The 15,933-nt window shown below is 38.3% G+C and overlaps 2 protein-coding genes across 2 annotated transcripts in view; one reads left to right on the top strand and one right to left on the bottom strand.

Moving 5' to 3' along the window:
• Positions 1-2,250: 2,250 nt before the first annotated feature.
• On the bottom strand, positions 2,251-4,284 carry sowahab (sosondowah ankyrin repeat domain family member Ab). The gene has a single exon (XM_033978994.2). It carries the CDS (start codon positions 4,156-4,158, stop codon positions 2,761-2,763), a length of 1,398 nt encoding a protein of 465 aa, XP_033834885.1. The 5' UTR covers positions 4,159-4,284; the 3' UTR covers positions 2,251-2,760.
• Positions 4,285-8,728: 4,444 nt separating this feature from the next.
• The window catches only part of LOC117381939 (septin-8-A), a 58,719-nt gene continuing 51,514 nt past the window's right edge, over positions 8,729-15,933 (top strand). The window contains exon 1 of the mRNA XM_033978995.2: positions 8,729-8,888. Coding sequence (XP_033834886.1) covers positions 8,859-8,888 — 30 coding nt within the window. The 5' untranslated portion in view covers positions 8,729-8,858. The remainder of the gene's footprint in view (positions 8,889-15,933) is intronic.

Here is a 15,933-nt window from a genome sequence, read left to right as displayed (position 1 = left end):
TGTGGGATAGTGACAAAAAAGACATGAAATTATAAACACATGAATCATATTTGGTACTGTCTGAGTCGTAAAATAACTTCAGTATTAACAGCCTTATTTAAGCACGAAGAAAGACTTTTATTAAAGGCTGTGTACATGATTTTTGTGTACTATTAGAGCAAAAAGCGTTTGCCCAGTACAGATATATTGCATAAACAGCTCTTGAGATCAAAATAACTCTGCTGTGTCCTGTCTTCATCTAATTACTGTGTTTTATTGTCCCAAAATCAGTTGTTGTTTGCTTTACCGTCACTGGAAAACCCTATTCCAGTCTCTCACAGCTTATAAACTCATTGTGGTGAATAATTAGGACGCTTGAAATGCAAAATGTAAGTGACGAATAACTTTGGACCACAGCAAAACATTTAAAATAAACTAGTACCTGATTTTTACTGTGTTTAAAAACTCCAAAACAGAACAACGCCTTGAAGAATGAATCAGTCTTAGTAACTACTTAATTAAAGGGTTAGGGTAAGGTTGTTAGTTACTGAGCCTGATTCTTCTTTCCTTTCTTTTGATTCTTTCTATCTGCCTTTCTTTGTGTTTTGATGACGGCTAATTAAGGGTTACATCTAAAAGTATTGTTACTGTACTTGTACATCAATTCAAACCCTAAGTACTTTCGTCTGTATCTTGTACATCTGTAACCGGAGTTGCAGTCGTCACAGAATCACGTCTTCCTCATATTTCACATCCTTTAGTGGAAACAATGAGTCTTAAGATGACACAGTGTGATAGACAAGTCCCGTCCTGAATAGTGAAGTAATGTCTTTGTTGTCTCAGTTCCCCATGAGATGCAAGCCCCGGTACGCTCTAATGGACTTTAAAGATGCACTATGAGACTTTCTTAGAGGAATACCTGCTACTTGCTTGTCTGTCTCCATAGAGATGCTTTGCCTGGAATGTTTCACAGTATGGCATGGGAAGATACAGGTCAGGCTTGTGGAGAGGTGAGTCCACTCACAGGAAGAATGCTTATTTATTTATGTATTTTTGTTTATTTTATTTTTTATGTATTTTATTTATTTATTTATTTATTTTTTATGTATTTTTATTTATTTATTTTTATTTTATTTTATTTATTTATTTATTTATTTATTTATTTATTTATTTATTTATTTATTTATTTATTTATTTATTTATTTATTTATTTATTTATTTATTTAGTTAGTTAGTTAGTTAGTTAGTTAGTTAGTTAGTTAGTTAGTTAGTTATTTTTTTATTTTTTTTATTTTTTATTTTTTTATTGGCTGAATAAATGCAAGAAAAAGTTTAACCATACTGTGGAATATTTTAGGCAAAGCAATAACATCTCCATGGAGACAAGCATGTGGCAGAACCCCACCAGAAACATTACACTTAATGTTGCACACTTTAAGTCTTTGTTTTGTTGTGATATCATCAAGTTTAATGCAGTTTATAGTTCGTCCTAGTCACCGGACCAACACTAGAGCAACAAAGCTTGGTTACGTTTGTTCTAATGTCATATCAGTTAAGACAGGAGTTTAAAATCAAGACCTATTTTAGCTCACAATGTGTAACGCACACACTGGAGCCTCCCTGCATACTACTGTAAGTGCTTCAGGCTATGACGAACAATGAATCAATCAACTTTACAACAACATAATAACAATAGTTTAAATAATTACAGAGTTCAAAATCATCACGTACAACCACAGCGAAGTCTCTCATTTAAAACACATTTTCATTTCTCTCACTTGCTGATAAATAAGACCTCCTCATTCATCTTAACAGTGTATGTCCTGTAGGTTTACATTGCACTTTGTCTTGTAGGCTTAAGCCTGTAGTAATAATAGACCGCTGACATGAGTGCGTATCACCGAGGCTAAATCTTACACTGACACTAATCTTATCCTGTGGTGACATCTTGACAATTGTAGTTAATCGCAGGGTTAACACTTAGCAACATGCACGGACGAAACAATCGGCCACACCTGGGTGACCTTTTCGTGACCCTAGAGGTGGATGGATTTTGTCAAATCAGTTCTCCTGCAAGTTTACCAGTTTTAACATGTTATTTTTGTGAATGTAGCTATGATGCATCTTAGTTACCCTAGAGCAGGGGCATCAAACTCATTTTCACCGAGGGCCACATCAATAAAATGGTCACTCTCAAAGGGCCAGATGTAACTGTAAGATAAATGTCACTACGTTTTAACCTTGTTAATTAACCGTTTCTATATTTATTACTTATTCGAGTTATAAATATTGCATATGAATTTGCATAGACATGAAAAAATGGCTGTTTAACTGTGTATCTAAGGATAAACTGACATTTTAAGACAGTCATACCTTTTAATTTACTTTGTCACGGGCCACATAAAATGATGTGGCGGGCCGAATTTGGCCCACGGGCCTTGAATTTGACATATGTGCCCTAGAGTTAAGTCTTGAATTGCATCTTCAACGGCATTAAACTTACCCAAAAGTGCTCAGTTTATGCTACAATACGGCAACATGTCCCCTATAACTTTCCGCCTCTTATTTTACATTTGGTTGTAATTACTCATTCAAGTCTGTACTTGTCTTTTAAACCACAAAGACCAGAGGAATTGCAACACTTGTGACATCTGGAATACAAACTGCAAATCAAAATGTGGTGATAATTGTGGTTTCTCTTCTAAACTCGGTGAGAAAACCTAGTCGTTGTCCAGATAGATAATGTTTTCTACGCCTAAACCTTCTTATTTTTCATTATTTTCACATAAAGACATCAGACACGACCCTGTATCTCCCCGCCACACTGCCGTCCTGCCGCTCCTCCATTTCTGGTTCATCCTGGAGCGAGTACAGCGTAGTCCTCGACTTCGACTTCTTCTTATGCCCCGTCAAAGTGGGCTGAAACAGTTTACTTATCGACTGAAGACCTTTGGATAGATCTGGGAAAACTTCTTGCTCCTCTTTGTCGTATTGGTTCACTTTGTTTATCTCCGTACTGGTGAATTTGGGCTGTCCGAGCATTTCCCTAATAGTCTGAGACACGCCTTTATGCAGATAGTGGTACGCTCTCCTCCCGCAGTTATCCCGAATTTTGGGATCGGCGCCGTACTCTGCAACCAACATGGCCAAAATGTACTCTTGGTCGTGCAAAGCTGCAATGTGCAATGGCGTGTATCCTCCGTGGGTTTTGGCGTTCACGTCCACCTCCACTCCTCCTTGCTTGGACACTTCGAAAATCTTCACCAACATGTCGCTGTTTCCGAATTTAGCGGCCCAATGCAAAGCTGTAAACCCTGAAATAAAGTCCTTCTTTTCTGCAAGTTGGCTGTCCAGTAGGAGCAGCCCGTAGACTTGACTCCAGTGTCCAGATGCACATTTAACCAGCCACTCGTGTTCATTTTGTTCAAGAGGAACCGTGGACGGAACACGGTTTTCTTTCATCTCTGTGGACACTTTGCTGCTTTTTGACTTTTTCACATTTGGAGAATCCATGTTGGCGCTCATGTACCCTGATTTGGTCAACTTCTGGTCCCTGTTTGAGTCAAATTTCGTTTTATAACACGCATCTTCTGATTTTAACTTGTGGATTTCTAGTGTGGTGGGTGGTGGCATCCTCAAAGGTAATGCGTAAGGCTTGCTTTGCGCACGACTCGCCTGTTTTTCCTCTGCGTTTTGGATGCCAAAACCCATGCTTCTTCTAGGTGTAAAGTCATATTTGCATCTTTGTAAAGCCATCTGAATCGGGTTAACCATTTCAGACGGATTTTCACAACTTTCATCATTATTTTGCTCTTGTAACTCGTCGCCATTGCGCGCGTCTTCGCTTGGCACAGGTGGGCGCTGCAGCTCACCTTTACGCACGGCATGCACGTCGTCGCCCGTATTCCCAGCTCCCTCCTGCGCTTGGTAACTCTCCAATAAAGGCTCGTATTTCTTCCTGAGCACCACGAAACGCGCACCGTCGATTTCTTTAACCACAGCGACGTTGTTGACAAAGTTTTTAAACATCTCCCGGTTACACTCCCTTTGTTCATGATCGTCACATTCTATCAAACCTTTGAACCTTCGCACCAGCTCGGACTTCTTCACCTTTCCCCCTTCCTCGACCAGGAAAGACAGCACGGATTGGTGTGTTAGCTCCATGGCGCAAGTCTCCATTAGGTGCCAACGGTGTAGCGCACAGTTTTAATCCGTGCGGTTGTGCGTAATCCTCTGGGTATAGGAGTTCTGTAACCCAGCCCGGTGTTTTTGCTGTCTGGGGACGGCAGCGGCGCTCACCTGTGGCCAGTCAACCTCCCTCCCTCCCTCTGCGCCACCTGAGGGAGGCACTATCTGGGGAAACGCACACGTGGATAAGCCATTTGCATTGTATTTGAATAACGTGCAGGCGCATAAGGCACATCAGCGTGTTAGTCTGTTTTATGACCCATTACATCAAGTCAGTAATGAATTAATAATCATTTGTTCATTAGCTTTCCTCTGTTGCTGGATTTTTGGTGTAAAATTCACCCTTTGGGCCCACATTTCCCTGTAATCCACTATACACACCTTTTTTTATTGAATCAGCATGACCAAAACACAAGCTTGTAGCCATATTTTGATCAAAGTACCTGTCATAGCATATTTTAATGATGATAATGTCTGCATTCACCTGTAATTTAACAAATATGCATGTAGTGTGGGGATAGTTTACAACAAAGAGTATGAAAAACCAGAGAAACCATATTTGTGTAGGCTATTTCGTATTACTTATTGTCATTATTGTCATTAATCAACAGGTGGATGAAGTACACAGTTTTGTTATTTAAGCAAAAGACGTACATATGCCAGAGCAAAAAATAAAAACTCAAGTAAAAGTATCACATGAAAAAAAAACATCTACTTAAGTAAAATTATTATAGTACTTGTTTAAAAATCGACTTAAAGAGTAAAAAGTAAAAGTATTCTGTGCAGATTTTGAGATGTAATAAAGCTTCAATGCATCGATTTTCATAAAGATTTGCGTTTATAAATAAATCCCTCAGCCTTTTCAGCAGATCTCACACAATAATAATAATAATAATAAATACTTTTACTTCAGTCCTCCTCAAAAATACAGTGGAGTAGTAGTAAGTACAGACACCTCCTCTCAAATGTAGTAAAGTAAAAGTAAAACCTCTGTCAATCAATACCAACAAAGTACATTCTGCAATTCTTGTACATTTAAAAATAAACTTACAGGCTACATATGTTGAAAATGCAAATAAAACGTAAGAATCTGTGACAAAAACAGCGTCGTCATTCATTCGCAGACGATTTTTATTTATTATTCAGTGGCATAGCTTATAATCATTTGTCTGTGTAATCCCTCAGTCAACTGGACAAAAGTTTTCCGTTCACTCACAGTTTGTCTTCTGTTGACAGATTTAAATTGTTCTTTTATGATCATTTGCACTGACAGGTGACACGCTCATTTTCTATTCTCTATTCAACAAAGCAACAAACTTGTCTCTCCCCATTATTTCTATGGAGCATTTGCTTGTTTCTCATTGTGCATCGCTTAATAATAATCACATTAAAATCCTGTTTGTGCTGTTGTTGACACACGCAATATCAATAGCTACTTACTCACAGCTTTAATAATGCAAGAGGCTCTGACATGTGAATGGAGCTATGTATTTTTAATGTTATCAGCACCGATGGACCAGTAAATCTGTACAACTTCTTTATATTCAGCGCAGCAGCTCATGCATTCGCTATAGTGCAGCAGTTATATATGATAACAAGTGGGATTTTCCTTGTTTAAAATGTTAAAAATGTGCAGTTCTGTCGGCCAACGAGGAGTGAGCTGTAACAAATTGTCTGTTATATTCTTATACTGCCAGAATACCACACCTGTTTGTTAATCTTTGAACATTTAATACCAGATCACACGACTGCGTAAGTTTAAGGACGAGCCGCACCAAAACTGAGACAAGAAATGGAGTTTTTAGCTGTTTTGCTTCACAAAAATGGAAAACACTCCAAAAAAAAATTAAAAAAAAAAGCAAAACTAGAGTCGTTGGTGACACAATCAGACTTTAATTATCTGATAACAAACTTTTATACACCTGCTCCTGTTTTAATGTTTTATATCACATGTGTCAAACTCAAGGCCCGTGGGCCAAACGCAGCCCGCCATGTCATTTTATGTGGCCCGCGACAAGGTCATTTAAAAGGTATGACTGTCTTAAAATATCAGTTTATCAAGAGATACACAGTTACTCATTTTTTCATATCCATGCAATATTTGTAACTTGAATAAGCATACAAAAAGGATTAATTAGCAAGATTAAAAAGTAGTTGCATTTATTTTACGTTACATTTGATTACATTTTTATTGTCTTAAATTATATCTGGCCCTTTGAGAACAGCCATTTTACTGATGTGGCCCTCGGTGAAAATGAGTTTGACGCCCCTGTTTTATATGGACTCGTTTGTTTTTTGTTTTTTTCCTGTTTTTATTGTATTTTCAACACTGTGCCCATGAAAAATACAACCCAAGTGCTCTCATTCGGTTCCCCTGTATAAATAAAGATAAAAAAATGGATAAAATAATATGATTTTGTTAAAAAGAACACTATTTTTGTTTCAGTTTTTAATCAAATCTTTTGCTTACAGGTAGACTTATCTGACTTACTTCAACTTGAGTGGCCTAATACATCTTTTAGAGGTTAGTAGTCTGGGCTACTTCATATTTTTGCACGTTGTCCTATCAAATTTTGCCTTGATGTTTCTCTTTTTGAATGAAACATCGCTGTAACTACCGAATCCTGCAGTTACTCTGTGTCTGATGGGTCCACTGACATCCGCTCTGCCCTCGCCGTGATAATTAAGTATGCATGCACGGTGATGTTATGATACGCACGCAGAGATGTTGGTGACACACATTTTTCCTCCTGTCCTGGCTTGTAACGTGAGCAGCGGCATTCCTGAGCTCAAAGGGAGTTCCTCTGATGTGGCCATATTGAAACGTATTGGTGCTCGACAAAGAGTGGATGTTGAAGCAAGATGTTTGATTTGCGTTTGAGAATAAGACAGGAGTTTGTGTCTATGGAAAATATAGGACTTGTCTTACAGGATAAACAGAATGTGAGTCTGTCCAACACATTAAATAACAAACAACGTACAGTTTTTTTCAGATTGTATGGACGACTAACAAGAAATGATCAGACTTTTTAACCATAAAATTAAGTTATAGCCGCCATTTTAACTTACTAACTTAACCAGCCTATAGAAACAAAGCAAAACAAAAACAGCTGTGTGATAATTTAAAAAAATGCATGGTGATTTGGCCAAATGCGCTTACTGTTCTTTCTGTTTTATGCTTCCAAACGATATGGAAAAAAACAATCTGCAATCTGCAACGTTCTGCTTGGAAGTTGAGTGTTTTCCTGTGATCTGGTCTGAAACGGTCCCTGGATACATTGTCGGTAGCGTGGTTGAATCCGCTGACTCGGTTGGCAGTTCCCTCAGAGGACTTTTGACATTGCGCCGTTATCATGCGTCTGCCTCGTGTCTTTGTCTTCCTGTGTTTGAACGTGGAAAAGCGCTATGTAAAAACCTGATCATTTAGACATCTTTGTGAATTAAATGCTAATTAAAAATAACACTTGGCTTTATATGTTGTCTTTAGAACCGGCAACCTCTAGGTCAGTGGACGATGGGTGCTCTAAACACTTGACCCACTGACATCCCATGATGCTTCAGCTACAATGTGATGAGGAGCAACAATAGTTCAGCCGTCCAGGTCTGATCCATAGTAAAAGCTAAAACTCTAAACATCTGTTGTGTCCAGTTTCAGCCTTAATGACCCCCATTCAACCTTTAATGGCCCTACTAGCTTTCTGTATTGTTTTCTTTGTTTCCTTTGTTTGCTTTGGGTCTGAGGATAAAGTTGTAGATCAATGAAAGATGATGTCTCAGGCCCCCATTTCTGTTTAAGGAAGGATTCTCTTTCTCTTTCCTCTCAAACCATTTCTTTTCTCTGGCTAAGTTCAGAACCTCACTATGGTTTTTAAAATGTCAAATGTGTAGCTCAGAATTACTTAGCGCCTAGGCCTACGCGAATACGATAGCACTCGCGTCAGCATAGCCAGGGCCGGTCCCAGCTTTCAGGGGGCCCTAAGCTGGATTTGTCTCTGGGGCCCCCTCCTGGCTCAGCTGTTGGTGATTCACATTTGACACATTCTGACTCTGCTCTCATCACTTTGACCAGTTGTATTTGTGTTTATTTGACCAACATCACACTGAAAACATCACAACTACCATAGTCCCAAGAACAGTAAACAAACATATTAGGGACGCTCAAGATTTTTGAAATTCTAGACATTTTTTTCTTCATTTCTGGTGGATTTTAATGTGTTCCAGTTGGTGACAGTGGCTTAAATTTACATTATGTCGGGTCCTTGCTCTGGTGTAAACACAGAGCTGCCCTCACCTCTGCACGACTCAAAAACAAACGTAGCAGCAGCAGATATTTTCTACTATAGATATAAAACAAATGCAATCGTTTGAGAGGGATATTTACGCTGCTGCAAACACACAACCCCATGCGTCCAATAAAACCTTCCATTAAACATCCTCCTTGGTTTCACAGCTCCATTCTCTTGCAGGAGGCGTGTCTAAACGAAGCCCCAGCTCTGCAGCACTGAATCATCTCTCCCTCTGCTTCTCTCTGGCGCACTCCTCTCTCTCTGTCTCCTCCTCCTCCTCCCCTTCTCCACACCTCCACGGCTCTGCTCGGGTGGCTTGCTGTAGTTTAGGCCCGCGCGCACAGAGACGAGGGCTGCTCCCCCTTTCGCCCCAGTCCCACACCGACCACCGCAACACCGCACACCATGGCTGCCACGGACGTAGACGTGTTTTCGGTACGTAAAAACCCGCATGCCTTAAGCTGTCGTGTTCTATTGTGCGCAAAAGCTCTCGGATTCGCTGGATTTTCATGCGTAAAAGTGTTTTTCGCCGTAACGCAGCCCGAGTCTGGGTATGTAGCTCGGCAATGTGGGGTTGGAAATACTCTGATTCATCGTAAAACTTAAGGCAACATCCTAAAAAACCAGCCAGTATACAGAATTTGCATGCAAGTCTATGTAAATATCCTTTTTTACGCATGCGAACATATGGGCGCAGCGTATGGCACACTAAACTGTTTACTGCTGACTTTAGGAATAGCCTACTACTGCTACTACTATAAGATTTAGCCTACTTACAAACATGTCAGGCTACTACTAGTTGGCTACTACTACTGCATGCTTAAGTAGTTCCTTTTACTTGTATATTGGGGATATTTCAGGTCACCACAGCATATTTGAGCAGACTTACTATACCCTGCTGGCCTATCAATAAGCAATGGATATATCTAACCTTCTTTTCTAATGTCTAATGTGCAAAATAAACAGAATCCTACAGCTTAAAATTATAAATTGACTAAAAAAAACAACATATATCAGTTCCTAAGTCGGTGCAATAACATTTAATCGCAAAAAACACAGGTACGAAGCAGGTTTTTGGGCTGAATCCTGCAAGAAATCGCAATAACCCTATGTTTAGACAGGTGGGACTGATGCAATGCAAGCAAACCATAAACTGTCAGGATGTTATAGGCTCGTAAGGGGCTTTGTCGAAGTTTTACGGAGCTGAAAATACAGTTATGCTTGGTATTATGAGTAGGCCAATCTCAGGGATGGCTATTCTCTTATCTAGACTGTTTGGTGGATGCTAATCTCTACAGTATATGCAGGAGAAGTTAGGGATTTAGGGATTTAGAAATGGTGATTACTTCATGGTAGAAGCTCTGATGGATCTTGGAGTATTGCAGAGTAGTGAGTAGTGCTGGGGTGTATGGATAAAGTCAGATTATTCTTATTAGGGTGATTGCAGTTGAGTGCGGCGACAAATTTGAGAGGAGATGTACCAAAATCTTACGAGAACGAATTAAAAGTAATGATTTGTCTGTGTTTTTTTGGTTGCTGGTGGTTTAATAACTGGTCTTGGGCATGGAGATGAAGAAGTTTAATGTCATACTGTGAAATACTCCAGGTAAAGCGATGACATCTACATAGTACTAAGCTACTGGTGTCACGATACTACAATTTCAGACTTGATTTCAATAGACTTGATACTCAATACTGGTTCCGATACCATGATAATACGAACACTCTTTATTTAGCTGCGTTAAATCGTAGTACGTTTTTATATTCCCATGTGGCCTTATATTTGTGTAATCGTTCAGTCCAGGTAGGTTCATTGGGCGTTTACTCGTCTATGTGTTTTATATTTGTTCAGATACAGCTGAAGATCATTCTAAAGCTATTCAGGAAGCGTTTCTGTCCTGGGAATATGACTATTTTAGTATCAATACCTGCTCAACTGAGTGTGTAGTTTTAGTACTGATTAGACGTGTCATAATAATTACTATATCCCCTTATTGTTCAACGTATGAAAGCTGGAACAATATATTTTGGGCCTCAAAATGTGTCACGTGCACCATTTCTTTGTAAAATTGTGGAGATTTGGAGTATTTTTGTTACACTACGATAAGATTTGAGCTGTAACGGGTTGAAAAAGTAACTTATGTGGCTAATATTTGCTTCATTCTGCTGTTAATTTGTTGCAGCTCATGCCACTTAATGATATTTAAACCTATTTAAACATGATTTTCTGGGATTATCTTGCATTATTGTTATTGCGTCAGTGGCATAAAGTAGTTTCAGTATTGTTTATTGTTGCATATCTCTGTAGCTTCAAAATATGTTGTATTGTAGTACTTGATTTTTGAAAACCCTATAATGAGCAGGTGGTGGACCCTGTACCAGAGCCAATACAAAACACCTCTATTTTTTAAGGCAAAATCACATATGAATTCCAACTTTTACGTGAGTACTCATTTCACTCCGTACAAGTATTTTTGGCTACTATCTACGCTACGATCTGGACCATTTACTACAATTTGAACGCAGACTTTTTACGTCAAACTGATAAATTACTGTTACACTTAAGGAACAGATTTTGGCCGCTCTTCTCGCCCATAGTCTCGCCGTAGTGCACGAGCAGCACTTCTTAAACCCGGACAGGTTCCAAATTTGGGGTACAAAGTTGCTCCTTTTATTGCTTACTCTGCGTTTTTCGAATGCCTCTCTTTGAATACCAAATTAGGGGATTGATCATGGCTAAAAATGCTGAGAATGTGGTGCAGCCAGAAAGTAGAATGACACTGTGCGATGGTTAACAGCTGCAGTGTCTTTGCTTTTCTATTACTGGTCACTTCCTGTTAAAGTTTGTGAGCAAAGTGAGAGTACTTTGAACAAACGTGACATAGTGTTTGTGTTTGTGGAGCTGCAGACGTTGATAAGGGAAGTATCAATGCAAACTCAATCAAAAAAACTACAGCTTTTCTGGGACACTCAAATCAATCGTTAGAACAGGCGACTTTTGTTTCCATGTATCGATTAACAGAGAGGAAATAGTTGTCAAAACATGTATATGTACTACAGCTACTTTTACAAGTACTACTGCTACGACCTCTACTAATGTAACTGCACTGTGAGTACTGTTGATGCAATAACGATGAATACTGCTGCCTCTAAAGTCAATATGCCCAGTTTGCAATCAAGGCTAAAAATAGTAGAAAGAAAAGAATGTACTCACTACTACTACTACCTACTGCTACTACTACCTACTACTGCTACTGCTACTACTGCTACTGCTACTACTGCTACTGCTACTACTGCTACTTCTACTACTATCTGCTGCTACTATTACTATCTGCTACTACTGCTACTACTACTGCTACTACTACTACTACTACTACTACTGCTGCTACTACTACATGCTACTAACTACTACATGCTACTACTACCTACTACTACTTCTGCTACTACTGCTGCTACTACTACTGCTGCTACTACTTATAACCAATAGCACCACCCAAGAGCCACTTTGGCAGTGTCAAAGGCGTATGGACGTGTATTCTACTACTACCTGCTACTACTGTGATTACTGCTACTTATAACCAGTATTAAAGCACCACCCAAGAGCCACTTTGGCAGTAGTTGTGTTCTTTCATTCATCATGTTTGATTCTACTACTACCTGCTACTACTACTACTAGTACTCATAACCAATATTAAAGTACTTATGACCAATATTAAAGCACCACCCAAGAGCCACAGTCATTGTTATCTATTAAAAGTATCACCATGTACTTCCAATGCTCCAATCCTTTCTAATTCAACCATAGTCCTACCGCTACATTTACTGAAAATACTTATGTTTTATTATGACTAAGCCTACAACTATTAATGATCGTGACTACTACTGGTTATTACTACTATAGAAACACTAGGCTACTAACTGGGTACTCCAACTACCTCCGTACACCTTTGGCAGTATTAGGCTAGAATACTTTGCTGATGATGTTAAAAACACTTCATTTTTTTGGGTCAAAAATGCACCATGTAACTTTTCTCGATGCTGTAAAAGATTCCAGGCAAAGCAGTATATTCTCCCTGGAGACTTGGCAGCGTGTTCCCATAATAAAAGCTACATAGTGCAGCTTTAATTCAGTAATTACCCCGTCCCTTAGCCCCTCGGCAGATGATCGTTCGTTGAGACTCTATGTTTATGTTACGTAATGATGGTGGCTGTTAAACATGTTACTGTAGAGACTCACTGATCCAGAAGAGATCGACTTAACGCTCCTCATGAGGCTGCGCGGGGCAATAAATGAAATTAGAAAAAAAAAAACTTAGAGGCAACACATTGAGCTGAGTAATACTTTAGAATGAGCTGACTAAATTTTACAGTAGTGGCTTTGGTGCATCTAGACAACAGGGGAAAAAAATGGAAAATGTTTAGGTAGCAGCACATGCTTGGTCTCAAATTCACCATCATATACAAATGTTCCAGCTGAATGGGCATAATTAGCTGAAATTATTAGGAAAGATCAACGGATATGTTTCTTTTTTTCGTGGTTGATGCCAATAACAATCGTTTAGACTCGAGAAACTGATGGCCGCTGTGCTCTGCCGATATTTTTGGACCAATATGTACAACTGATTTTGATTACAGTGGTCCCTCGTTTATCGCGGGGGTTACGTTCTAAAAATAACCCACAACAGGCGAAATCTGAGAAATATCAGCTTTACTTTTTACAATTATTATATATGTTTTGAGGCTCTGTATTTTTAGGCAGCATTTAAGAGATTTAAGGCCGATGTGGCAAACCAGGGGTGGGCAAACTAGAGCCCAGGGGCCACATACGGCCCTTTAGTCTTATTAATCTGGCCCACCGAACGTGACCAAATTATATTAAAATAGATAAGAGTAAACCTTGTTCAATTTACCTTTCCCCTGTAATGCCAACGTTTCCCCGAAAGATGTGTGCACTTCAGCCACATCAGCCTTGTTCCTGTGTATTACTCTTTTATTCTCTTATCAGCCTTTCTGCAAAAATGAGTTTATCAAAGAAAAGTAAAGTGGACAGTGAGCGCTGAGTGTTTAATACAGAGTGGACAACAAAATAATATTGACCAAAGTCTGATCAAAGTACCAAGCCAAGTTTTTTCTGGCATTTAAATCAGCAAAAGCTAGCAAGCCTTTCTCTGAAGACGAGTTTTTAAAATAATAATAATGCATTTGGAAAACAATTTGTACAATGATCCTTGCATATTCATACTTTGCTACATGTTACAGGCCAAATCTCTAATGTGGTATAAACATATATACACATCCTGTCCCGGCCCCTCTGTCAAATTTAAGAACCCACTGTGGCTTGTGTGTCAAAAAGTTTGTCCACCTCTGAGCTAAATCGTGCAAACAACAGCCTGATGTATTGGTCTGTCTCTAATGATTTAGCAATTTATGTCGCCTGCGTCAAACTGAATATCCCATCTCTATAAAATCCTCTCATAATGCTTTTTACACCTCTAAAACATTTTATAAAAACATCCCTGAAGTTTACCTCTTACTCAGTTTTCTCGTACTATCTGATTCTTGTACTATTTGAGCAGTCCAGACTCTAGTTTCCTCTCAAATGTAAAACTACTGGACCAAATCAACGTAAACTGTAGATCTTATTTGAGTTAGATTTGATAAATGTTTAATCATTGTTGAATTGTGTGCATGTACCGGTTTATACTCGAAATAAACAAAGCAAAACACATTTTAAAAGGCCCATATTATGCGATTTTCTGATGTTTCCTCATCACAAACACACCTGGAGTTTTGTGTTGTTTGTTTTTGCTAATATGACTAAAAGCTCATGAGTAAATTTAGCATAATATAAGAACTTAAATGTCATCCTGAATCTAGTTAAAGATGTTGCTCAAAAACTATAGTAAATATGCCAAACTAACAATTTGTAACTGGTTTCTTTAGGTGATAATTGCTGCCTCAAAGTTTAGCTCCGCCATAAATGTGTCAACGTCTTTGTAAAGCGCTCGTTTCCTGTGTGACGTAGTTTTTAGCTCGGCAAATATTTGAGATGTCTGACGCTCAAGTGTGACTGCTCTGGCTTCCAGTGAAAATACTTGCGAGCGAAACTACAGCTTTTCTTTGTCTTTTGTTTTCTCTATATCTTCTCGATTTTCATAGCTGGCCTCTTATTTATTATTCACACATATTGCAAGGAATGTTTGGAAAGTACATTATATATTTATAAGCTGGTACTTGGGGCCATTTTAGTGCTGTGTTTCAGAAGTTTACAGAGGAACACACAGTTTAAAAGACTCAAAGTTAATGACCAAACTCCAGCGCAGCACCATATTAATATTAATACACATTTTTAGGTGCGCTGGGAGATATATCGACTCAGTATCGGTGAGATTTCCCCCCCGATATTACTGTATATCTGTCAAATTTTGGACATTTAACCGATATTTGCCAGTAATAGTTGGCTCTAACCTGCCCTAGTCTCTTTCTTAGATTGTTATATTAGTTTATTCAATGGGAGGCAATGGAATTTCATAAAACACATGAATAAAAATAAGTTTAAAAATGGGTCAGTTTGTCTTCAGTGCATCAGATTTTGTCTTGAAGAACAAACTAATCAGTGAAAATGGAAACAGAATTCGGCAAAAAACATGGCTGCATGTTTCTCAATCATGCAACAAACTGTTTTATACTTAAAATAAATACATTTACTATTATTTTTACTAAAGTGAAAGTAATTTGTCAACTTTAGTGTAGTTTAACATAGATTTCTAGGTTTTGCTGTGGATTTTAATATCTTAACTTATATCTGCTGATACTGGTATTATTATGGACCACTGCAGCAAGACAGATATCGGGTATCAGTATCGGCTCAAAAAATCCACACATAAGACATTTTGAAGCACGATATATCGATACAAAGATGCTGCGATAAATGATAATATTGAAACACAGACATGGGACGATACTGAAATTTGGTGCCACGATTATCAAGGCCAAAATAATTGCGATTAACGATTATATCACGATAATGATTAAAGTTGCTGACAGTTTAAGAATGATATTTAAGAATAATTATCACTTTAATATCATGAATAGGTTAAATATTTAAACTGTTATAGTACTGCATTTTGTTATAAGTGCAAGATTATCAGGGAGAAGTAGTTTTTTCTGCTCATTCTGGTGATATAATGGCGATTATCTTTGGCGATTTTCACGATTATATAAAATATCCATGGAACGATTATTATCTTTGCTTTTTATCGCGATATTATTGTTTACTGCCCAGTTGCTAATTAAAACTGCTGGATTAATGCAGGATTATCCCATTTTTTTTTAATACATTGCAACATTAAAAGAAATAAATAGCAGAACGAAGCAATAATCAGCCATAGAAGTAACTTTTTTCAACACTTTGCAGCTCAAATCTATCCATGTTACATCAAAATTAACAAAAACCTCACCACTATTGTACAGAAAAAGC

Source organism: Periophthalmus magnuspinnatus, chromosome 14 (assembly GCF_009829125.3).
Source record: "Periophthalmus magnuspinnatus isolate fPerMag1 chromosome 14, fPerMag1.2.pri, whole genome shotgun sequence".
Classification (NCBI taxonomy): domain Eukaryota; kingdom Metazoa; phylum Chordata; class Actinopteri; order Gobiiformes; family Gobiidae; genus Periophthalmus; species Periophthalmus magnuspinnatus.
Note: the sequence above shows the minus strand (reverse complement) of the source record. Positions and strands in the feature narration are given on the sequence as shown.